The 23,888-nt window shown below is 35.2% G+C and overlaps 1 protein-coding gene across 1 annotated transcript; it reads right to left on the bottom strand.

The window, feature by feature from the left end:
* Nucleotides 1-884: 884 nt before the first annotated feature.
* LOC125679985 (fibrocystin-L-like) lies at nt 885-23,665 on the bottom strand. The gene is made up of 11 exons (XM_056153411.1): nt 23,545-23,665; nt 11,346-11,541; nt 10,434-10,548; nt 9,039-9,247; nt 5,527-5,708; nt 5,000-5,089; nt 3,936-4,201; nt 3,408-3,499; nt 2,076-2,208; nt 1,573-1,732; nt 885-910 (listed from the first exon to the last, which is right to left on the bottom strand). Exons 1-11 carry the CDS (start codon nt 23,663-23,665, stop codon nt 885-887), a joined length of 1,590 nt encoding a protein of 529 aa, XP_056009386.1.
* Nucleotides 23,666-23,888: the final 223 nt, after the last annotated feature.

The following is a 23,888-nucleotide window of genomic DNA, read 5'->3' as shown; positions in this document are numbered from 1 at the left end:
ATTTGCTTGGGTTTTATTTTCATTATATTCGCAATTATATTAACGATCGAGAAAATAAAACCATTGCAAAGTGCTGTTCAAAGTATTTGGGGTTAAACACAAACTATTCGAAGGGGTTTATCTGTGAAACCATCGTGAAATACCGAACAATAAAAATCGTAAAGTTTTAGCCCCACGAAATTAAAGCCCGAAATTAAATACAGTATAAACAAGAGTTGTCAGAAGACTACATACAACTGTAGCTCGGAAGTGTGATTCTTTCCTATCCTCCATGGTTCAAAAGATATAGTCAAGGTTAAAGTCTTTAAAAAGTATGTCAAAGGTCTATGTCAAATTTTTTGGTACCAAATGAAAGACCTTGTCATGAGCAATTTTCATGTTCCCCTTAGTTCAAACAATATACCACGGTTAAAGTTTTTCCCTTAAAGTGTTATGCCAACACTGACACTGGGGTCATGACAATAGCTCTTCAGACATTCATTTGGGAAAGCTAAAAACACAGCTATATAGCAAAATTTTACTAAAAGAATTTACAATGCATAAACTTGTGAAAAGTGAATTACCAAATATATTGAAAAAAAACAGATGTAAGAAAATTCCATTGGAAATATCGATTTCTTAAATCAAGTATTTTAAAACAATGAGATTATAGGTGTAGCGGTCAGCCGGGTTCGATCGCCGGTGGCCAGTTAGCTCAGTTGGTAGAGCACCTGACTAGAGATTCAGAGGGCCCGGGTTCAAATCCCGGTCTGGTCTGTTGCATTTTCTCCCTTCCTGTTACATAGGGATATAAAAATCTATCAAAGGTGGGCAATGACAAAAGATTTGAAGAGCAAGTCATAGCATACATGTTATCAAGAGAATTCAAGTTCTATCATATTCTGTCAAGTTCTGTAATATTCTTTACTAACTGAAATGAAAGGTTATTTCTCATAAACCTAAATTAACTTTTGAAATAGACTATAATCACTGCGTATAGAAGCACTTGACCAAATCTCTATGTAGACCAATCACCACTGGTTTAGTATTGAAATATGCAATTAAAATGATTAAAATGTAAATACAAGAAATGTCTTTCAGTTTTTAAAGTATATGATATGGTATACCTTGAACCTCTCCACACTGGCATACATTTCATGGAGTGCTAACATGTTTCATTCAATATGCCAATGTGAAGCGGCTCTAGGTATATCATTTCATACACAGTAAAACACGCTTAGAACCAGTACACTTATAAAGAATTCACGCTTATTGCAAAAGTGATATCAATTCACCATCCGGAGTAAATTAAGGAAATTTTATTGGATATAATGCAGTTTGGTTATAACGAACAGTTTTTTGTTTTCCTTGAAGGTTCTCTATAACCATGTTTTACTGTACTTTCAAAAACTCAAACATTACCAAACTGTTATTGTTAATCTTACAAGCACTAGTCCCACACTCTGGAAACATAAACGCTTGGCATATTTACCCAACGTATCGCTCCCTCATTCATCTATTAGCCTACATTTACCTTACATATAGCAAAGGATTTAAACCAGACAGTAACATGTGAATAAAATTCCAGCTAACCTGTATAGACACCATACAGCCCAAGTCTGAAGGTTGCATCAGAGAAAGTACCACTGGTTTCCTTGACTACAACAACCTGCTTTTCATTCAAAGAACTGCCTACTGGTGTTCCTACCACAATTTGAATTTTCTGCACCTCTCTATTGACGGTGGATGTTACCTGAAGAGTCACACATTCATAATGAAACTATACATTTACATTAGTGATATTGATAAATTCGTTTTCAATGAACAACAAATTTTGGAAGTTTCATCCACTCTGACAACACCCAAGTGGGAAATTCAAAGTCCAAGTTACAGTTTTGTGAATCAAAATATCAAAGTGTTCAGATATTATTCTTCCAGTGCTTATAATAAAATACTGTGAATCAAAATGTATAAATCAAGTTTTACAGCAAAGAATGTCAGTATGATGTCATAGTGAGCCCACTGTGTAGAGCTGAACTATCATCTGACCTTAATAAGATATTTCACCAATTTCTGTTTTTCAAGAAGTATCTCACCTTCACAACTTGATGTTCCATAGTGGCAATTCCTGTACTTTGATTGGTTAAATCTGTGTTATAGAGGTGAGCTGCTACTTGAACTGAAGGGTCTCCAGAGGATCCATGTGAGTGTAACACTTCCATGTAGTATCTACAGAAAATAAGAATCAGTGCTTCCTTATTACTGAGGTTCTCTCTCCATAAATTGATTTAGGTATGGCCAATGAATATGCACCAAGAACTTTCACTTGAGTCACAAAATTTGGGGGGGGGGGGGGGTGTGTGGACATCATTATGTGATATTTTGTTACTTTAAACATAAAAAAAGGCAAAATGTATACAGACGGACAGACGACAGACAACAGGCGATCAGAAAATCTCACTTGAGCTTTCAGCCCAGGTGAGCTAAAACAGGCAAGACAGCTGGAGGGGGGGGGGGGGGGGGGAGATGGATCAGCTTTGCATATTGCATGAAAGGGACATATGATGGAACAGCTTTGTATGGTAGTCATAGTCACTCAACAAATTAAGTATGTAACAGATTCATCATGTTTTCAAGACTCTACCTTCAACTATACTATCAATTGTCACCCATTATAAAATTTGAAAACAATGACAGCAATGACAGATATCTAACTTGCTTTATCATTAAAACAAATAAATTTTTATCATCCTAATCAATTGATTATTACTCTAAATTTATTTGTTTACAACATCTATTTCTAATTTTTAATTTCTTTTTCATACATTTTTTTTTATTTTCCATTTTATTTGTTCATTTACATATATTTGGTATACGTAATATAATATTAATCAAGCTCTATATGCATGCTTCCATATTATAAGGTGTTATTTTGGTATTTATTGCCATTAAATGATATTATCTATGATAACATAATTCTATTCAGATTTTGAAATTAATGATATCACCTATTCATTTTGAATTGGTAATATCACCTATTTGAATTGGTAATATCACAAACTTGAAATGGTGAAATCGCCAATTCAAAACGAATATGTGGTATCACTTTTCCATTAAGGTAGTGTCATCTAATGGAATAAGTGATGCATAAACATAAAAATTATATAAATTGCAAAAGATTTTAAAACCAACTTATTCACAAAGAAATATCCTTAATTAACATTCATCAGCAACCACTTCATGTCATGAGCCAGTCATTTTGTTGATGCAAAGGGTGTGTATGTTGACCCCCTAGCAAATACATGTTTCCCACTGGCAATTTGCTGGTAAAAGTCGTAAATATACGTTTGTTTTCAGTATGCCATCAAATTTAGTCTCATCTTTTTGTCCCTATCAATTAGCTTTGGAATTATATCCAGAGAACTTACTTTTGCTGTTCAATCAGTGCTACCCTTCCTGAGGTCTGACTTGGTGTTGATGAATACTTAGGACAAGTGCTCTCACACTTACCAACTTCAACCTGAAAATTCACAATGATTTACTGGTAAGTACAAGAAATTCCTTACATTTCTATTTACTATGAGCATTATAGTAAAGAAAACTTTGTCCTTTACTATGGTATCAAATAAATGGAAAATTAAAAGCGAGTACTAACAAATATTGGGTCAAACAAGAAGAAATCAGGAGAAAATTTCATCCCAAATTAAGACTATACTTCACAAAACATCAAGACCTGTTTGTGAAACAGGAATGTCCCTTGTGATATCTTAGTCAACAGCAGTAAATGCCCACTATTGATACTGTTAGAAAGACAGAGATTTAAGCTACATTTAGGTACCATTAAAATTTATGGTATATAGGTCAATGTCAAGGTCAAATAGTCATCAAAAATGTTGGAAACATCTTGCAACAGTGGGCAAACACTCAATCATTATCAAAACCTTCTCACTTCTTACCTTGTTAGCTGGATCACTGTCAGTGCTGAGCCTGAGACTCGACACATCTGCTGACTTGATCATAAAGGAGTACTCTCCTGAGTATGGGGCTACAAAGAAACCTTGTGCTCGAGATACATAGTTGCTTGCTGAGTGACTGAAGTATGATTGATCAGTATGGAGCTGACTGTATCCAGAATCTGAGCTTGTCAGCATTTCAACATCTCCTAGTTCAGCATACGTTTTAGTCTGACCAGTCCAAACATTCAAAGTCAATCCCCGGTTGCCTGTAATGAAAATAAAGACAATGTCAATCTTAATTCTTTCAAACTTTTATTTGACAAAAATGTAACCTATTATACCCTTATTGATACACTTGCATGGCTGTAAACTGTCCCTCTCCTTTAGCCATTCACAGATAATTCACATTATATAAATATTGCATGTAGTTGAGAGTAACATTGAAAATTTTCACCCTGAGAAAACCATTGTCAACTGAGGGGTAGCCGTGGTTGAAAATGGTTTCTCGAGGGGTGAGAATTTTCAATGTTCAACCCTCAAATACTTCCATTATTTGTTTTATTATCCTGAATGTTATATAAACAAAAAAGCAGAAAGATTTACGTCTATTGACATTTGATCAATCACCGTCATGCGATATTTTATATATCAATGTGGGTATTTGCGTTAATTACAAACGTTCAAACGATGTTGTCTAACAATCTATGGCGAACCATACATGCATAAATTTGACGCAGGTGGTACTTTTTATAATATCATCCGTTGTCAAGTACTGTTACCCGTTGCTAGATACTGTGATCACCCTGGAGCGCATATTTTCTTTTCTCAGAGGGTAACAATATGTTTTTTCAAATGCTTCTTGACCAATCAGATTTGAATATTTTACATGAGAGTATAATAAATCATTAGGTCATTAGGTCTCTGTAAGATACATCATACATACAGGTCTAGCCCTAGAGAAATTCCAAGTTAATGTTATATAGATCAGCCAGTGATTGGTGGCATTGATTAACAGGTTAACAGATGATGCATGAAAAATAGGAAAAATGTGTATAAAAACTCACCACAAAAGTATGAGGGCAGACTTGCAGGTTTTTTGGGAGTAACACACTGTATCTCGGTACTGGTAATTGACTTGATTTCACACTGAACACCTGAAAAATTCATCATATTTTCTAAAGATAGTCTCAGAGAAACAGAGAAAGTAAGGGGTTTGATATAAGATATCTATCAAGTTAAATGTATGCACATTAGACTTGTTAAGTGAATCTACACCATAATCTATGTCCAATGTTTGCATTCATTGTAGTTGATAGTTACAAAGGTTACAAAAATTCTTATTCTGAAGTATTCACGTCAGGGACACTGCATGATGGGTGGACAGACACAGGATAGCATTATGTGCTGATTAAATCAGATCAAGACGCTCATATATATATAGAGAGAGAGAAACTAGAGAAAACTATAAACAGACATGCATACTATAAAAAAAGATAAGCAGTAGTTGCTGTGTGTAAACATATATTTCTTTTTTCAAAAGTATTGATAAAGACTCCTTTCATTTGACAACAGAAGACACTAATTAACTTACCTCCAACATACACTTTAGTGTTTTCCTTCATCCCAGTGAAGTATCTCCCAGTGATAGCAAGATTTGTCCCCCCTTCAGTACTCCCTGATGCTGGGGATACACCAGTAATTTCTGCATATGTCTGGAACTGATAGATCTGTTTGTTGATACTGACCAGGAGAGTATTCATGGCACGACAAGATCTAGTAAACATCACAACTCAATGTTACAATGTATACGACAAGATCTAGTAAACATCACAACTCAATGTTACAATGTATACGACAAGATCTAGTCAACATCACAACTCAATGTTACAATGTATAAGAAAACCCAATATATAGCAATGAACTAGCAGTGATACAAGAACCCTCGAAAATATTAGTTTCAGAACCTTATAGTCATGCAATCCAGATTTTTTCCTAAGAGATCCTGATTGAGGAAAATTTGAATTTATGGGTATGTTAAAACCACAAAAACAAAGCAAATCAATGTAAGTGAAAGATAGGAAAATATGACTAATGGTATGTTGCATAATAAAGCACAAATTCAAAAACGGCGATTTGGATAATTGATTGAGAGTTTGGCTTTTCAGTGAATCATTTCTCCCTCCTAAGGGCTATCACTCTAAAATTCCTGATCACATAGTTGTTCACCAGGATGACTTAGCAGCAGCTTGCATCAGTTTTGCGATCACTGTAGTATTTATATTTAAAATAAAAAAATTAAAAATCTGACCTTCCATATGGTCCATCACCAACTATAAAACTTGCAACAGAGTTACCTAAAAGGAAAAGAAAATGGAAATTTTATTCACAAACTAGTACATTTATAATACTGATTCCCTGAAAGCTACTGTTATATTCCTGAAGACATGCACTGCTTTCCATAGGCATGAAGAGGAAACTGAATGAATGACTCCAGCACAGCTGGCAAGGAATACCAAAGTGGCTTCAATGAAATCAAAACACAACGGGGCACCAGTAGTGAGTCTAGTCAAGACTGTCAAGTACAACCAATAGTATGTGACTCCTGCAAAAAAAGTTGTATTTGACAGGGATTCTTGTATTACAGACTGGGATGTTACATATGCATGAAATAACATCAAAGAATAGGGAAATTGAATAGACCTACTTAAAATGTTCCAATCATAAATTAAACATTCACTCTGCAAACTTTATTTACTATTAAGTAAATATGCAGGTTAATGTTTTCCATTTATTTACCTGTTTTCATAGATTTGCACCTGGTTTTAAAGATATATGACCATATGCAAGTAATGAAATATTTTGACTTCTGATTCCAATTCCACTGAACTTGTAATCATAAAATATTTACTAAGCATCATAATTTATGTGAAGGTATGTACTTCATAATTACACAGAAATCAAACACTATCAGTAATATTAACAAAAGGCCCATGAGTCATACCACTCATCTGAACAGTTGCAATTCCCATATAAATCTTAACCCTATTGTGGCCCCACCCTGGTCCAGCATTCCATGATGTGAATAAACTTGAATCTACACTACATGAGGATGAATGCTTTGATATTAAACATGTCTCAAATTGTACCCTTAGAATATGAATTCTCAAGTGAACGAAGATGCATGATCATAAATGAACACTGCAATTAATTTATCAATGCCATAGACAAAAAATTTCACACATCCATAAAATTTTATCATCCTTCAAATCTTGTTCAAAATTTTTCAATCTTGTCTCTTTATTCTTCAATGAAAAATCAAAATATATTGCCAATTTCTGAACCTGATATAAATATATTTTTGTGAAAAACGTATATACATGTACACTTGAATTTGTCATGGTTAATAAATGTGTGTCTGTCAGTGCAATTTGACTTCTCTTCCTCAATACATCTAAAAAAAAATGTATCAATTTATGTGACTTCTTACCAATATGATTTCCTTGATATCTACACTTTATATGACCATAATTTGAAGTTGAAGAATCCAGCTGGAGTTCATAACTAAAATAAACAAAATCTAAAAGTATAAGACAATTCAAAATTTATTAATAAAGGTAAATTCCTTCAAGAGTCATCATCTAGCTATTGTGGTGAAACCTATCCGCTGGTTTTTTGGAGCCTCCATTACCAGTTGAGGAATAAAAGCTGCCCAAGAACCACAATGATCACCTGTGTTATTCCCCTCTAGCATTTAAGAATTAATCTCAAAATCGGGAGACTAATTCTAGTTCATTAATGATTCCATGGTTCAAGATTTGAACAAAGAACTATCTGATAATGCATGTGAAATCTCCATTTGTGTCGATAATATAGATATTTGACATCAGAAATGAAGCATTTCATAATCATGACCAAAAACATCATGTGGAGTCGTTGTTTTTCATTTCGAAAACATCCAGTAACTTTGTGAACAACTTTACAACCAGCGTCACTTTTAATACATCATATCTAAAATAATTTGATTTGATTTGATTCAACTGGCTACCTAACATGGCTATGTCAACAAATGAAGCCATTTGAGACTGAGTTTTTGTTGGGCATTATGAATGTTTGGTGGTACCATATATACTCGCCTATAAGTCGGTCCGTCTATAAGTCGGTTGTATTTTTTAAGGTTATACTGTAGGAATTTGCCATTGACCTGCTTATAAGTCGGTACAAATTTTTCTCAGAATCGGTTGACAATTTCTGACACCGTGTTTACTTAGTGGCACGCACCTCACGAAAACTGTTAATGTGGGATTCCGGTATAATTCATTGTATCAACGATAGAGTTTTTAAGAGTCAAGAATGATGATCTACATTATCTGTCAACAATATTCAATTTTTTTATGAAATATATTTCAGCCGGTATACATATGACTATTTCAATATTAAATCGGGTTCGTAATTCAATTTTACCGATAAACGATAGATTAGTTGAATTGAAAGTATTAGTTACCGGTATGTAAATAATTTTTGACTAATTAAAAATATGTAAATACTTGTACTTTATACATAATTTTGAAATACATAAACAATACACTATGTCTAGATATTTGTGAACAATAATCATTTGTGTGGTAGTCCATGATAATCGTCGGAGTTATTTAAAAAACACTACATTACGCCGCCCAGAAAAATACTAATCTCCTTAGGACACGCCTATAAGTTGGACATAGAGTTTTGGACCAAAAATTGACTCCCAAAAACCTGACTTATAGGCGAGTATATACGGTATGTTTGGACACAATTTTAGCATAGTGGGAATATATGTTATGAATTTTTTTTATGTTAAACTTTTGAGATGTTTATGCAAGAATAGGTGATCTAAGGCCTCAAATGTGCACAGATTTTTCTGCATTGTAAATTGTTTTTATAAGGGTGGATCTGTAGCTCTCTGGTCTGTCCAAATGCTTTTCAAGAGAGCTACAGATCTGCAGCTAACTTGTGAAATGCAAGAAAAGTCTGGAAATTAATAAGACCTTACCATAGCATTTCATGTGTCCTTGGCAGTCACATAAGAAAATATTTGCCAAATATCAATATCCTTGATATACTCACAAGTCTCCATTTTCTTTCTGCAAAGCACAAGGAAGTGGCCCAGCATAAACTCTGTTCAAAGTTTCTACTTTGCCATTTGTGCCTGTTGCCACATTAGTCATAAACCTGTCTGTAAACATTAGAGCTGTCATGTCCAATACTGACTCTGGTCCTGGGGGGAAGGCAACAGGTGTGATACTTGTAATTAAAGGTGTGTTCTGTTTTCTGACCTGCAAATTATTGATTATTAAAAACATTAAACATTAAACACCCAGTAAATTTGTAAAAGAAGAAAAAAAATATTATCTTAGACTTCACTACAAGGTGGGGGGAGGGGGGAGGGGGCACTACAAAGCAGATTATCCCATCATGACAAGTAGTCATCATTAGTACCTAACAAACACAAACTTTGTCATGTTATTATATACCTCCAAGTTTTGTAAAAGAATGAGTTAAACAATATGTATGACTAATCCAGACCCTGATTCTAACCTAGGTCCTTGAATCTCTAGGCAGGGCCTGTCTGGGATCTGCAATAAAACTCTTGTAAACTCTCACATCCCTCTCCCTGAAATGTCTTTTCTCCTTTAAGACATCAACCCTAATTGTTCTCATTTCCAATTCTGGAAATATACATCTACAACTTCAAATTGTAATAGGAAGAAATCAAAACAGATCAGACTGACATTCAAACCCAACCTCTTTAAATATTTAGCGCTCTCTTACCTCTGATCTATATAGCATCAATGTGACAGTTACACTGCATTGTGAGGGTTAAAGTAAATGTGTACAATATACAGTCCAACAATGAAAATAAACAAGGAGCATTCCATTGCAATTTGGCTTCATTCAATGGATACCATACTCAAATATCAACTTTAAATAACATTTTTTGACCTTTGACATCAATAGGTGTTTTCTCCCTTCAATTAATAATTAATAATTCTATAATTAGAATGAATAGATTTTTTGACCTTGATCTATGACCTTGTAGCATTAAATAACTGACTGATGTGACATAAGACATTTTTATCCAGAAATGAATAAGGATCTTCCTAGTCCTACCTCTTATAGATTTAGCAAGTATAAGACCAGTGTATGAAATATTACTCTTTATATACGGTAACCAATATGCTGTGTTGCATAAGGAATAAAGAATTGAAATATGGTGTCCACAACATTTTTTTTTCGTACCCACTCACTCACAGGCAACTATATCCCCTGCAACCTTATGAGAGGATAACATGTGGATCTCTCAAATATGTATATCTAAAGTATATTGTGTAAAATTGAAAACTATGACCAGTAACAAATTCCTTGATGTCGTGTAGTTATAACTAAGTATCCAATATCTATGTCTCATTTTTCAACAGAGATCAAGCAAATAAAAAACACAGAGACAAACATCAAACTGACCTCAAATCGACAGTTACTACTTTGCGGACCATTAGGTTTACACATGTCTGCATCAGCAACCAGTATGCCATCCACTTTCACCTTTACATAATATGCACCCTCCGCCATACCAAATCTGAATATAACAATACTTAACGTTTCATACATATACATATTCAAAAGCAAAGCTGTGTAAATATAAATGTTCATAATTTCAAACAAGAAACATATGGGCCTTAACAGTCATGTGAGGATCACACAACAACAAAGAGACCCATAGGCTACATCACTCACCTGAGCTGTTGCATTTCTCATGTAAAACTATGGCCACCTCCTGGCTTGGTGAGAACAAACTTGAATCTACACTACATAAGGGCTAATTGTATATCAATTACCATATTGTACACTTGTGGTTTTTGACAATACATGCATTTTCAAAGCATTTTTAAAAATATATTCCTATGTAAAACATTGAATCCTTTCTGTGGCTCCCCATTGAACCCAGGAGTTATTGTGTGAACATGAATCTACACTGCTTGAGGATGCTTCCATATGATTTCCATTAATTGTACCTTTGTGGTCTTTAAGAACATATACTTAAGATTTTTCCTTTACATTCCATTCCTATCCATGTGAATTTTCAAGTAAAATTTAAAAACCCTCAAACTGTAAAGTGTAAACAAAGTAGCATTTATGCCCAAACTTTGGACTGCAATATGCCTGTCATTTCCTGACACAATGTTTAAAGTTCTTGTCATGAATTATGCTCCATATATAACATTGTTATTCAAAATGTATCCAATAATATTTCATTCAACATTTACTTGAAATAAACGATGGTTTTACAACTTCAATGCACTACAAATTTTGAGAAATAAATAACTCTCTTGATGGATTAAGTTTGCAGTGTATTCAGTAATGGAAGAAACTTACACAGTATAGCACATGATCATGGTTTCTATGGTTCCATCCTTGTTGACTGTACAATCATAGGAAGTGACATCAGAGACAAGTAGAACTTGATTGCCTTCATTAATTTTGTCTTGTGAAAAACCAATGCCACTGACCAAAACTCTTGTCTCTCCACAAGCACTGCCATAGTGAGGGTCTATTGAGAAGACTTCAGCCCCTAAAAAATTCCAAGTATATAAATATATATATATATTACCAATGTTCCTCAATAGGATTTCCTTTAAAATATGTAAAATGTTGTCTCATTCCTTATATATAGTTTCCACCAAGGACCCCCCCCCCCCCCCCCCCCCCCCCCCCCCCCCCGAAACTAAATACAATGTATGATGAATATTGGTCCAAACCAAATATCAAGTACAATTACTAATAGCACTTTAAAACTATTCACAAATGAAAGTGTGGGTGCATGTAACGCCCCATGTTTTACATTAAATGGACGTTTATACTGTAGCAAAGACGGAGAGAAAAATCTTTGGAACAATTGGGTATCAAACCCGAGACCCTTGCATTACTAGTTAGGTGACCTAACCAGTTCCACTGAGCTACCCATGGTAATATTACCTAGGCTGATATACAAAAGTATGGTAATATTACTACAATTAATATAAAATTTAAACTTATTTCGGAAATCATACAAGAACTCTTCATATCGAGGAAATGAAAAAATTATTTAAATTAAGAGATTTAGGATTATTAGATTTAGAAATTTTTAAAATATCTAAAATATCACTTTATGGTCTAGATAGCTAGTTCAACAAAACATCTCAAACACATCACTCACTCTGACAATACAGCAATGTTGCCCAATACTCTAGACGGTATGCTCCATTGTTTTTCATACATACACTACAGTACAGGATGAGGTGGTTTTCATTCAAGATATATTTGAGTTTCATCAGAAAATATCACTCTTCTCCATATTGGCCTAATCATCAACTTCTGAGATTTCCCATACCTTTGCATGTAGCGGTCAGCCGGATTCGACCGCCGGTGGCCAGTTAAGTTTGTAGAGCCCGGGTTCGAATCCCGGTCTGGTCTAGACTTTCTAGACTTCTTATGTTGCGTCAATCGGATCGATGTTGCGTTTGTTTAGGGGGGGGGGGTTCTTGGAATAGTCCTTACAGATGATTTTTTTAGAATGCATGTTGATTATAATTATCCACAGTTTCAATATAAAAAGTTTGTCTTCAATTCTTCTTTACTGTCAAAATTAAATTCTGTCACCCCTCTCAACACCAATCGGAACTCCTCGAATGTCTCGCGCACTCAACATAGATCTCGGATGTAATACGATGGCATCCATGAGCGAATTTGATGCATTGCTGTGACGTCACAATTGACAATGCATCAAATTCACTCATGGAAGCCATCGTATTACATCCGAGATCTATGTCGAGTGCGGGAGACATTCGAGGAGTTCCGATTGCTCTCAACACTCAAACTCTCCCCTAACCCCCTCGATTGCATCTTCGCTAGCCAAGGGTTTTCGGTCCACTCCGCTCCCCATAAATGGGGAGCGGAGTGGACCGAAAACCCTTGGCTAGCGAAGATGCTCGATTGGAGCTTTTTTCCCCTATATTTTCCCTTTTGCCATTTCTTCACAAGTCTATCTTTTCTGTCGAATCACTAGATTTGCTTTTTGCCATTTAAATACAAATCGATAGTTAATATTCTCACTAACATAAAATTTCTTTTCGTCTGCCCTCCTCCATAACAGCCTACTAGAGAGCTACAAGGAAGACAACTGGACCCCACATAATGCTGTACTTATTCCAACCAATATTACTTTGAACAACAAAAAAGTCACTATAAAAGTTTCATATTTTGTCGATGAATCTCTCAGAGACACTCAATCAGACCTATTCTCTTTAGAGAAGTGAACAGGCGTAGGGTCGAGATTGGTTAATCCACGTATCCTTGTACAATCTAATTTCACATAAAGGGCGAAAGCTTTTTGAAAAAGTGGGGTAGACCTCAACAAAGGTTACACACGGTCTGTAGTTTTCCAAGTTTCAAACCAATCTATGAACATACAAGGGAAAACAATGCACAAAGTTCAGACAGGCGGACAGAAACCCCACAAGGAAAGACGGATTATACTGTACTATAACACACCGTCTAATATCAGGCGTATAAAACTGCGCATACGTGACAGATCATAAACTGAGAATAGAGTTATTTAAAGTAATTCCACCCTCCTGTGATGTCATTAGATTTTGCAAAATCAATGATTTATTTACATTTATGGGTGATAGGAACATATATTTTATTGGAATCTTTCCTGATATCTATTGTAAAAAATCTTGTTAAAGATAAACTATTTTAAAAGTCTAAATTATAGATGAATAATCAATGATACGTTTTAAGATATTGAATCCAAGGGCAATAACTCTGTTTCTATTGATTTCTTTATTAAGTCTATTATGCGATATATTTCCTTTATTTTTACAGACATTTTGTATATTTTTGTGAAGATACACTTTCATGAAATTGTTATGAATGGTACTATATCATCATAACCAATTTGTATGAAATTTTGATAACGCTGTTTAAGGAAAATTGCAATTTTCTGACGGTGACAGATGATTCTATTTATGTACGTCTCTTGTCTTAAAAAGTGTGATGACATATGTATTTTATTTGATAATTTGTTAGTTTTAACTCTAATGAATGGAAATAAATACATTTTTCAAACTTGTATCAGATAAAACTGCGAGTATGGAGTTACCTTAAAGTAATAATTTGGATTACTTTTATCTTAAGATTTATCTATAGCAAAGATGTTTAATAACACTGCTGGTTTATTAGAACAGTTAATTGCAAATATATACTGAAATTTCTATTTGTTTATGAAAATTATTTAAAAGGTTAGTTTGATTCGTCTATTCTCAGTTTATGTTCTTGAGACCAGATGGTAAATCATTGTGTTGAAACTTAAAGGGACTGATTCACGATTCTCTCAAATGGTTTCACAGAAAAAATGTTATATAATATATTCATATTGAGTTTTGCCTGCCTAAAAAAAAACAAAGCAAAATCTCCATGGCAATGTTTCTAACGTCGGAGCATATATAAAGATATAATAGGTCAAATATTGTTCTTATAAACTTATACTTGCATTCAGATGGTCCAAATTTTGGTTGTCAAATTTAGATTAGTTATATTTTTAATGTTTAACAAAAAAAGAAAAAAGAAGAAAAAATTTAATATTAAAATCACTTGCTTCATTTGGATTATGTAATATACATGACCCAGGAATTTCATATCAAAATAGATTTCCATTTCCAATATGTTTGCCTTTGATATCAATACAAATTGTATTGATAGCCATTTCCTCGTGAATGCGTATAGCAGTTGTGAACAACGAGGGTATGAGTATTGTTAAATATACGGCTGGAATTTCCAACAGAGATATCGATGAAAGTAGAATGTAAATAGACAAAATAATAAATTTCTCTTTTGAAAATACATGAGGGTATGAACTGCAGCGCGTTTTTCACACTAACCTAATTGGTGAAAATTACATCTTGGAATGACAGATCTACCATAGACTTTCTATCTATTATAAATAAAGCTGAGGGAATTTTTTCCTCCACATTTTTAAGATAACCTATAATCCCCTGTGTAAGTTTAAAAAAGAAACAAACAATATAAAATAATAATAATTTGATTACTTTAGTTTATTCGTAATGTGTATACATGTTACTTGTATGATAACATAAAAATTTGGTATGATTATACATACAAGAATGTACATGTAATATGACTTTTATATTTCATCGTCGCCTACAAACAGATATAATCCCCAATTGCTACTAACTTCATATTGATATTTTCTATTTGGACCTTTTCCAGTCTTTTTTCTTAAAATGCGTGTATTTCTTTATGTACTAGAGAACCTATAATTGTTTCAGTAAAATCCTACAATTATTATTTACGCTTACATCTCCCCATTTCCACCGTTGTACAATCATATAGTTGCATACATCTGGTCCACAAAAACAAGTTATTTTTTGTTGATTGTGTCGACATGGATAGTCATACAATAAATATATCAACATGCAGCTTCATTATGTCGACATGGATAGTCATGCAATAAATATATCAACATGCAGCTTCATTATGTTGACATGCAAGAAATATGTAACCGAATATACATGTATTCGAATTTTTTTTTTTACAAAAATATCAAATATCGCCAACGTTTGGTCAACATACAACATGTAGGCCTACATACAACTTATCTATGTTGACATGCAACTTATCTACACAAATAAGTAGTGAAGTACGTAGTATATGGAACCAAACCAGATGATTTTAATTAGATTAATAAAGCGTTATTTTTACATGCAACGTAAGTTATGATGTAAAGTAAGACCTATAAGGTGACACCCTCCCCCCTTTTTTCCCCCTGGTAGTATTGGATAGTAAGAATGTATGATGAATTGAATCCATGTACTTGTGGAAAAGGACAAACCCCCTTCCCCACAGTGTAAGATTTTGAAGTTTGGATCAAATCTATTTTTTTTTCATTTGCTTATCGAGAAGTTTAGACAATTATGAAGTAAACTTATACTTCGACACCCCCCTCCGCCCTTAGAGGCGATGCTAAGTGCCAGTGAACAAATCGCTAGATGACGCATTCAATTCAATTCTCCTAGGGGGCAGATGTCGCATCCTCTCGAGGCCCCGAGAAATTGCATTTTTATGGACCTGAGAAGAACTGCGACGTGTCCGATTGCACACTATGCAAACCTCGAAGAATTCTGGAGATATGCTACACACCCACTAACGTATAACCACTAAATCAGCTATCGAAAGTCTTGATATCGAATTATAAGACCCATGATAGAAGAACTTGATACTGCTTTATCGGTGTAAATGTTATGACATATAATTGCCCTTTGCTCCCGGTAAATTGAAATGATAATAAAATCCACAACACTTGGATTTCTATGCACAAAGCTCGAATGTCTGACACAAGTCAGTGAATTAAACTTGGATCTCGTATAGGCACTGTGCAAAATCAAAAATCCCTCATTTTGAATTAATTAAGGAAACATTTTTTAACATTTTGAAATGTATTAATTTTGATTGTCATATCGACTCAAATTTGAATTTCAAATTCTCAGGGGAACGGAGGAAGTCTTGCCCCCAAACCTATCGTCGGGAAGCATTGGCCCTGGACCCGCTAGGACTTCGGGCAATCCCCGAACCTCGACTTATTTAACTTTGAAGATTCCAAAATCATATTCAGGCGTTTGCTTTTTATATGCATGCTACAACCGTGTCTGAGGAATAAAAGAAGACCTGACACAACTTTAGAAGACAGGCTCATTTCACCCCTCCTTCAGACCATCTAATTTCATCCCCTGGTTAAATATTTGAAATTGTAATACAACGATCATGATGATATATTCCTTTAAAACATTTTAAAATTTTGAAATGTAAATATTTTATCTAAAATCTCACCGTATGAAATTCCTGTAAAAACACATTGGGTTAGAAACAAACAGAAAATTGTCGATCGAAGAATTGCAAATTTCCGTCTTTGTTTAAAATGTGCCATTATATTTTTAAAATGTTTTAAGTGACAGTGTTTTTCAGAGTTATATTCTCTTCACACCTGGTGATTTTGGATTTTTAATCTAATGTTTCATTTGATTTGTCAAATCCACTTGCAATTGTGAAACTTGGTTCCACGGGTGTGCGAATTTATCCAATGATATACCAGGAGAAAGTATTGCACATATGACTCAACATCTATCCCTAAAGAACAGCAAACTATTTTACCATGACAAGAAAATAGCAGAAAAAATATTCCACTTTGGTTTTCATAATATGAGTCAGCAGGTCATTACTTGAGATGAATTGGTGTGAGACCATAGAAGGGAGGCAAGGCTGCTGTAGGCTTTGAAAGCACTGTGATATTTCATTAAAATCCCATTAAAAACCTACAGTTCATCGGACACTGATTTTACATTCATTATACTAATTTAATAAAAAACATGTCTCTTTGATAAACATTTTTTGTATTTATAAAGAATCTATTTTCATCCTTACTGGATCATTCAGGCTAGTGATTATATAGCATTTTTCAGCAGTTCGCAACTACACTGTATATATATGCGTTTTTTGTCTGTCTTTCTTTTTGTGTGTTTTGTGTTACATATCGTAACCTATCGTGAGAATGATATGCATAAACTACATACAAGGTTTGGTCGTTGTCCAAAAAGTTCATGGAAATTAACGCTTTCAAATGGTGTAGCATTGTAAAATAGACATTTATAAATAAAGATGATATACGCTGTACTCTTTTAAAAAGAAAACACTTCAAACGAATACAATAGGTATCATTGATCTGACGCCATGCTGTTTACCTTTTTACACATTACCTACCCTTTAACGCGAATCCAGAAACATTCCCAGACACCGTGTCTATGGAAATTCCATAAACTGGATGTTCTGAGTGAGACATTTCTGTGGAATGGTGTCCTTTATAGACAAGAAAAGTGTTGGAGCAATTCGGAAATTTGACGCAATTGTTTGACAGATGCTGGCATAAATGGAAGGCCTTCATATACAAGATTCTGCATCAAGCTGTGGAATCGGGTTTAACGTGACTGAGTCGAAGTGAGAAGTACTTGCAATGCAGAATGAATTCCGAATATTGCCCAAAAAGATCTTCATCTCGTTGGTGAAATTCTGTACTATTAAAGGGTCGTCCTGTAACATAACATTCATCCATATTCCAAACTATAGATAAGTGGGGAGAACACCGACATTACTTATGACTATAAACATCTAAAAATGAACGCTGACCATATCAATACGCCTCTCAAGTGAGCTTTTCTTGTACAGAGTCTGTCTTTTTTCTTTTTTTTTCATTTTATTCAGGTATAAAATATCACAGAATGTCATGATTGTAAATTTAGAATAACAAATTGACTCTGTCCGTAAACTTTATACATTTCCGCCTTCTTCTCAGAACCACAGGAAAGAAATGTCTCTAATATCAAATCTGCCATTAAGCATCCCTAGGTATCAAGGGATTCATAGCTATTCAAATGAAGGTTCACGCTCCCTTTAAGGGGGAGATAATTAAAAAATAGGGAAAATATAGAGGCATATTTAAAAAAAAAAAAAAAATCTCCTCAAGATCCACTAGACTAGAAACCACACAATTCATGAGAAAACCTCCTTAATGAATGGAGATTCAAAATTGTTTAAACCATGGCCCCTGGAGTAGGGTAGGACCACGGTAGGGGGAGGGGCAAAGTATTGCATGGGGGTACCGTTATGTGGGGAAAAAATCGTTTAAAATTTTCTCCAGAACAACAGGGCCATGGCTAATAATATTAATATGCAAGCATACTCCATTGTCGCTAGTCACACTTACCGAGTCCGGGAGTACCTACCCCATTTTAAAGTGGTGTGAACGGAGACAGTAGGCGTAGTTTGTGACGATGGCCTACTCGTGTGGTGTAAATCCAAGTTTGTTAGAATAATTAAACCTGGCGATTAGGAGAGCACAATTAGGGAACAAACTTTTTTTTTATGAGAATATACAAAGAAAACTTTAAAAATCCTTTTCTTAATAGCAACAGTGCCATGATTAGTCATACTGATAATGCAAGCATCAACATATAGTGTGCCCCCCCCCCCCCCCCCCCCCCCCCCAGTAGGGGAGAGGGTGTAGAGTGGGGGCTACAATAGGGGATAAAAATGCACAAGGATATAAAGAACAAAATCTTTAAAAATCTTCCCAAGAACAACAGGACCATGATTAGTCATTAAAATATACAAGCATCCTCAGGTAGTGTAGATTTAAAGTTGTTTAAATCACGGCCTGGAGGTAGAGTCGGACCACAACAAGGGAATAAATTTCATACGGGAAATTATAGGGAACATCTACAAAAATCTTCTAATGACCAGTAGGACCATGGTTATTTCCACATCAACATGCAAGCATTCTCAGGTAATGCATATTCAGTTTATTTAAATTACTCCCACCCTCACCCCCACCCCCACCCCTCTTGAAGGCCGCATAGGGAATCAACTTTTCACATGGCAATATATGAAGATTTTCGAAGATCTGCTTCTCATGACTAACAGGACCACGATTTGTGATCATTGATACGCAAACATTCTCAGGTAATGCATATTCATTTTCTTCAAACCATGACCATCCCGTGGGGCTCCGGGTTAGAATAGGTCCTTAGCACCCCCTTACTTGTCGTAAGAGGCGACTTAAACGGGGCGGTCCTTCGGATAAGACCGCAAAAACCGAGGTTCCGTGCCACAGCAGATGTGGCACAACAAAGACCCCCCCCCCCCCCCCCCGCTCAATGGCCATAAGCGCCGAGCATAAGACTAAATTTTGCAGCCCTTCACCGGCAGTGGTGACGTCTCCATATGAGTGAAATATTCTCGAGAGGGACGTTAAACAATAATCAATCAATCAAGCCATGACCGGGAGAGGGATGGGATGTGGCCTCAAAGGGGGGTCACAGTTTTACATTGAAATACATGTGTGTATATGTATAATCTTTGATCAATCTTCTTATCAAAAACTACTGATTAGATATACATGTAATAACATGCAAACAATCCAATGCAGTGTATATTCATATTTGACTAATGTTGGCTTAAATAGGGAATCAAAGTTTACATGAGAATATATAGGAAATTTGAAGAAGAAAAATTTCAACAGTAGCACTACACTAAATCACATCAATATGCAAATGTTCTGATTCAGTTGGGGTTTTTTTGTTGTTGTTTTTTTTTGGTTTTTTTTTGGTTTTTTTGTTTTTTGGGGGGATTTTTGGTTTTTGCTTTTTGTTTTCTGCATTTTTTTTTTTAATCATACATGGACACAGCGTAGTGCTAATATTTCACATCATACACAAATATGTGGGGAAAATCTTTAAAAATCACCTTCAACATAGCAGGGCCTTGCTAGTTGTTTTAATACTAAGGCATCCCTGAATAGCAGGGCCAAGGGTGACTCAAATGAGCGTTGTGGCCCGTGGGTCTCGTGTATCCATTCGACTGTCGTCCTTGAGAAGACCAACTATGATATAAAGTATATTATTGAAGAAAGGCATTTGTTCAGCCACGTAAACTGTACATAACGTCATTGACTTCATTCAAGGTGAATTTTTAGGTCACAATAAATCCAAAACTAGATGTAATTAGACTCTCAACTGTTGTCAAATTATGTAAATCATGTCATACTACTAAAATAAAAATAAAAATACCCCCCCCCCCCAAAATTAAAAAACCAAACTTTCGCGATTTTATCATTAAGACCCCTTTTTATAGGGAGCCGTCCTTCTTGTAGTCCGTTGGCGTAAGAAATAAAAACGTACTGAACATTACATATCAATAATAGAGGCTATATTATCAAACTATTAAATTAAATCATTATAATCAAACCGAGATGAGCTCAACGTTGACCACAGTCATTATGGTGCTGCTTCAGCGTATTTCAAATACCATCTTTCACCCATTTGAGAGCAATTCATCACTCAAATGTACATAGATATAGAAAATATATCAAACGAATTTAGCTGGGAATATGAATAATGTTTAAAAATATATTTCTGTGGTTTTTTTTCTCTCTCTCGCTGAATTTTAATTGATACAAAAATTAATATTCATACATCATTAAAGCATCCCTGACATACATGTTATATCAAACGCTCAAATTTTTACCTCTTTAAAAACATATTTGTGGAAAAATTCACAAAGATTTTAATTTACAAAAAGTCATTAAATCAAGTAATAGCACATGCAAGTACATGTGACATTCCGACGTTACAAAAATCCTTTAGTGATTACAGAAATTGTTTCGGTACCATAAGTGCACAGATTCCTAATCGATCATACTGTTTTGACGTCACTTCCAAACGGTCCCCAGGCATACAATACCCAGTGCAAATGTCCTTTCGATAGTTAATGTACCGAAGAGAACCAATGATTCCACGTTTTACAGGTTTGGTAAGGGATGATGGATATGTTTTTAAATAGCTTTCCTATGCGTTTACAATGGTCGTAAACAAGCAACAACACAAGCACACACACGTCTTCACACTGACTTAAATAAACCAACGCTGCATTCATTTATATTTATCATTGGGGCTAGGTACTCATTATCTACAAATGCACTTTAAATCGAAAAATTTCCCCATAGAAGTACCTGAAAAAGAAGAGAAATAGAAAACCATAACCGATTCCTCTCTCTCTCTCTCTCTCTCTCTCTCTCTCTCTCTCTCTCTCTCTCTCTCTCTCTCTCTGTGTGTGTGTGTGTGTGTGTGTGTGTGTGTGTGTGTGTGTGTGTTTGTGTGTGTGTGAAATATCACAAAGTCGATCGAAAATACTCGAGATCTGTCCTAATATTTTCTCAGAGAGCTACAGTTCTGCAGACTATTTTTTTTTTTAATTCTTCGGGAGGACGAAGAAACTCGTTGTAGATTATATATATATATATATATATATATATATATATATATATATATATAGGCCTATATATGTATATTATGTTTAACGTTGCCCACATAACGTCACGAGGATGACGTCATAATGGAACTTGTGTACATTGTTTAAAAATCTACTGACGAGCCCGCAGGGCGAACGCGCTTATAGATAAAAATTTGAGTATTGGATTTTATTTTTTGACTTTATATATATATATATAAAACCAAATCTGCATTTCTCTGAGAGGAAGGTTGTGACTACATTTCAGGCCAATGTCTGTATCCGTAACGGAAAAATGTTAAGTTTGACCTACTTTTAGTCCTAAAATAGATCACGGTGGGTGCACCAATTCAGCTGAAATGCATACTGGACTTTTATTCATCTCAGAGAAAGCTTGTGACTAAATTTCAGGGCAATAACTATATGTTTAGCGAAAAAAAGTTAGGAAAACTGTTTGACGCACTTTTAGCCCTAACGTAGTTCACGGTACACCAATCCATTTGAAGTGCAAACTCACTCTTACGCTTTTTAAGGGAGAAATTGTGACCAGATTTCAACGCTGTACATACATCCGCTACGGAAAAGAGTAAAAAAACCACATTACCTCGGACAACACATGGACGGACGGACAGACAGAGACAGCGCCATAACTTACGTCCGACAAAATGTATAAAGTTATAAACCATCCAATCATATTGTTTTAATCATAGAACAGTGGGCGAGACGGTCTTCCTTAATTTGTCGATCGATGATTTTTTTTTTTAATTACCTCACACATTAAATCTGAAACAGTTTAATTAAAACCACTATGCCATTCAAGAATTTAAAGTTTATATCAAACACATAATTTAGAAGTTTTATAATTGGCTTTTATAGATAGCTTCATTCCCCGGTACGGAAACCCATTTAAGACCCATCAAAAATAATAACGAATTCCAGAATTCGTTGTTACAAATTAAATTTGTAATTTCAAACTTTGAAATTTCGTTATCACAGATTAAATTTGTTATAATGAATTTGTCGAATTTGTTTGAGTAGATTTGTTTTAAAAAATCAATTCTAAAACACGAATTTTAGAAATGGTTATATCAAATTGCAAGCACAGTAAGGACCCATTTATCACCGGTTCCCTCTACTGACCACAAAGCAGCTTACTTACTTTACTTTTTCCTTCCGCTTGGTGTGGGTCACGGAGAGATGCAGTTGTCCGTCAGCAGCAAGGCGAGTGGCCCGGAGAAGGAACATCATGTGAGCTCTGAGGGTGTCTGCCACGTGGTCGCTCCAGCGTCGCCTTGGTCTTCCTCTGGCTCTCATCCAGCCATATTATCTGGTGTTGTATGCATAAAGAGCTGGTTTGCCTGGAGGCATTCCGTGTGAGGTGTTCGAACCACTTGATCCTCTGGTGTTCGATGTTTTGTGGGACTGGTGTTGCTCCTACCATGTCTCATACGACTTCATTTCTGATCTTGTCTCGTCTAGTCTTGTTCGCCGCTCTTCTTAGACATTTCATTTCGCATTTGATTAGCTTCCTCTCGAGGGCTTTTTAGGGACCATTTCTGGTACTGATACGTGAGTGTTGGTAAGAAAATGGCGTTAATGAATTTCGCCTTGGTGCTCATGCGGATGTTGGGCTGTTTTAGGAGAGGGGCGAGTTAGTAGCTGATTGCATTGGATTTCTGACATCTTGTCTCTATTTCTGTGAAAATGCTGTCCAGGTATCTGAATTCATTTTCTGGCTTCAGCTGGGATTCGTTGATGTCCACTTTGTCCGGTCTCCTGCTGACTGTCATGACCTCGGTCATGCTGAAAGTAATCTCTATGTCATTTTTCTCTCAGCTTGCATTGATCTGGTCTGTATGCTCCTGTAGTTGTGCCTTGTCGTTGTTAACCATTGCCTGGTCGTCTGCAAACACGAGCTCGCTAAGTGCCTCGGAGTCTGGATTGGCTTCATTTGTAATCTAATCCATGTTGGTCACGAAGAGCAGGGGGAGAGATTACAACCCTGCCTGACTCCGGATGTCACTG

The sequence above is a fragment of the Ostrea edulis genome, chromosome 2 (genome assembly GCF_947568905.1).
Source record: "Ostrea edulis chromosome 2, xbOstEdul1.1, whole genome shotgun sequence".
NCBI lineage: Eukaryota > Metazoa > Mollusca > Bivalvia > Ostreida > Ostreidae > Ostrea > Ostrea edulis.
This window is presented reverse-complemented; position numbering and strand designations above follow the sequence as displayed.

Coding starts and splice junctions, on each gene's coding strand:
- LOC125679985 (XM_056153411.1), bottom strand. CDS start 23,665: ATGACCGAGGTCATGACAGTCAGCAGGAGACCGGACAAAGTGGACATC. Junction 10,549..11,345: donor ATGATCATGTGCTATACTGT/GTAAGTTTCTTC, acceptor TGTTATATTCAG/ATTTGGTATGGCGGAGGGTG. Junction 1,733..2,075: donor TGGAACATCAAGTTGTGAAG/GTGAGATACTTC, acceptor GTGACTCTTCAG/GTAACATCCACCGTCAATAG.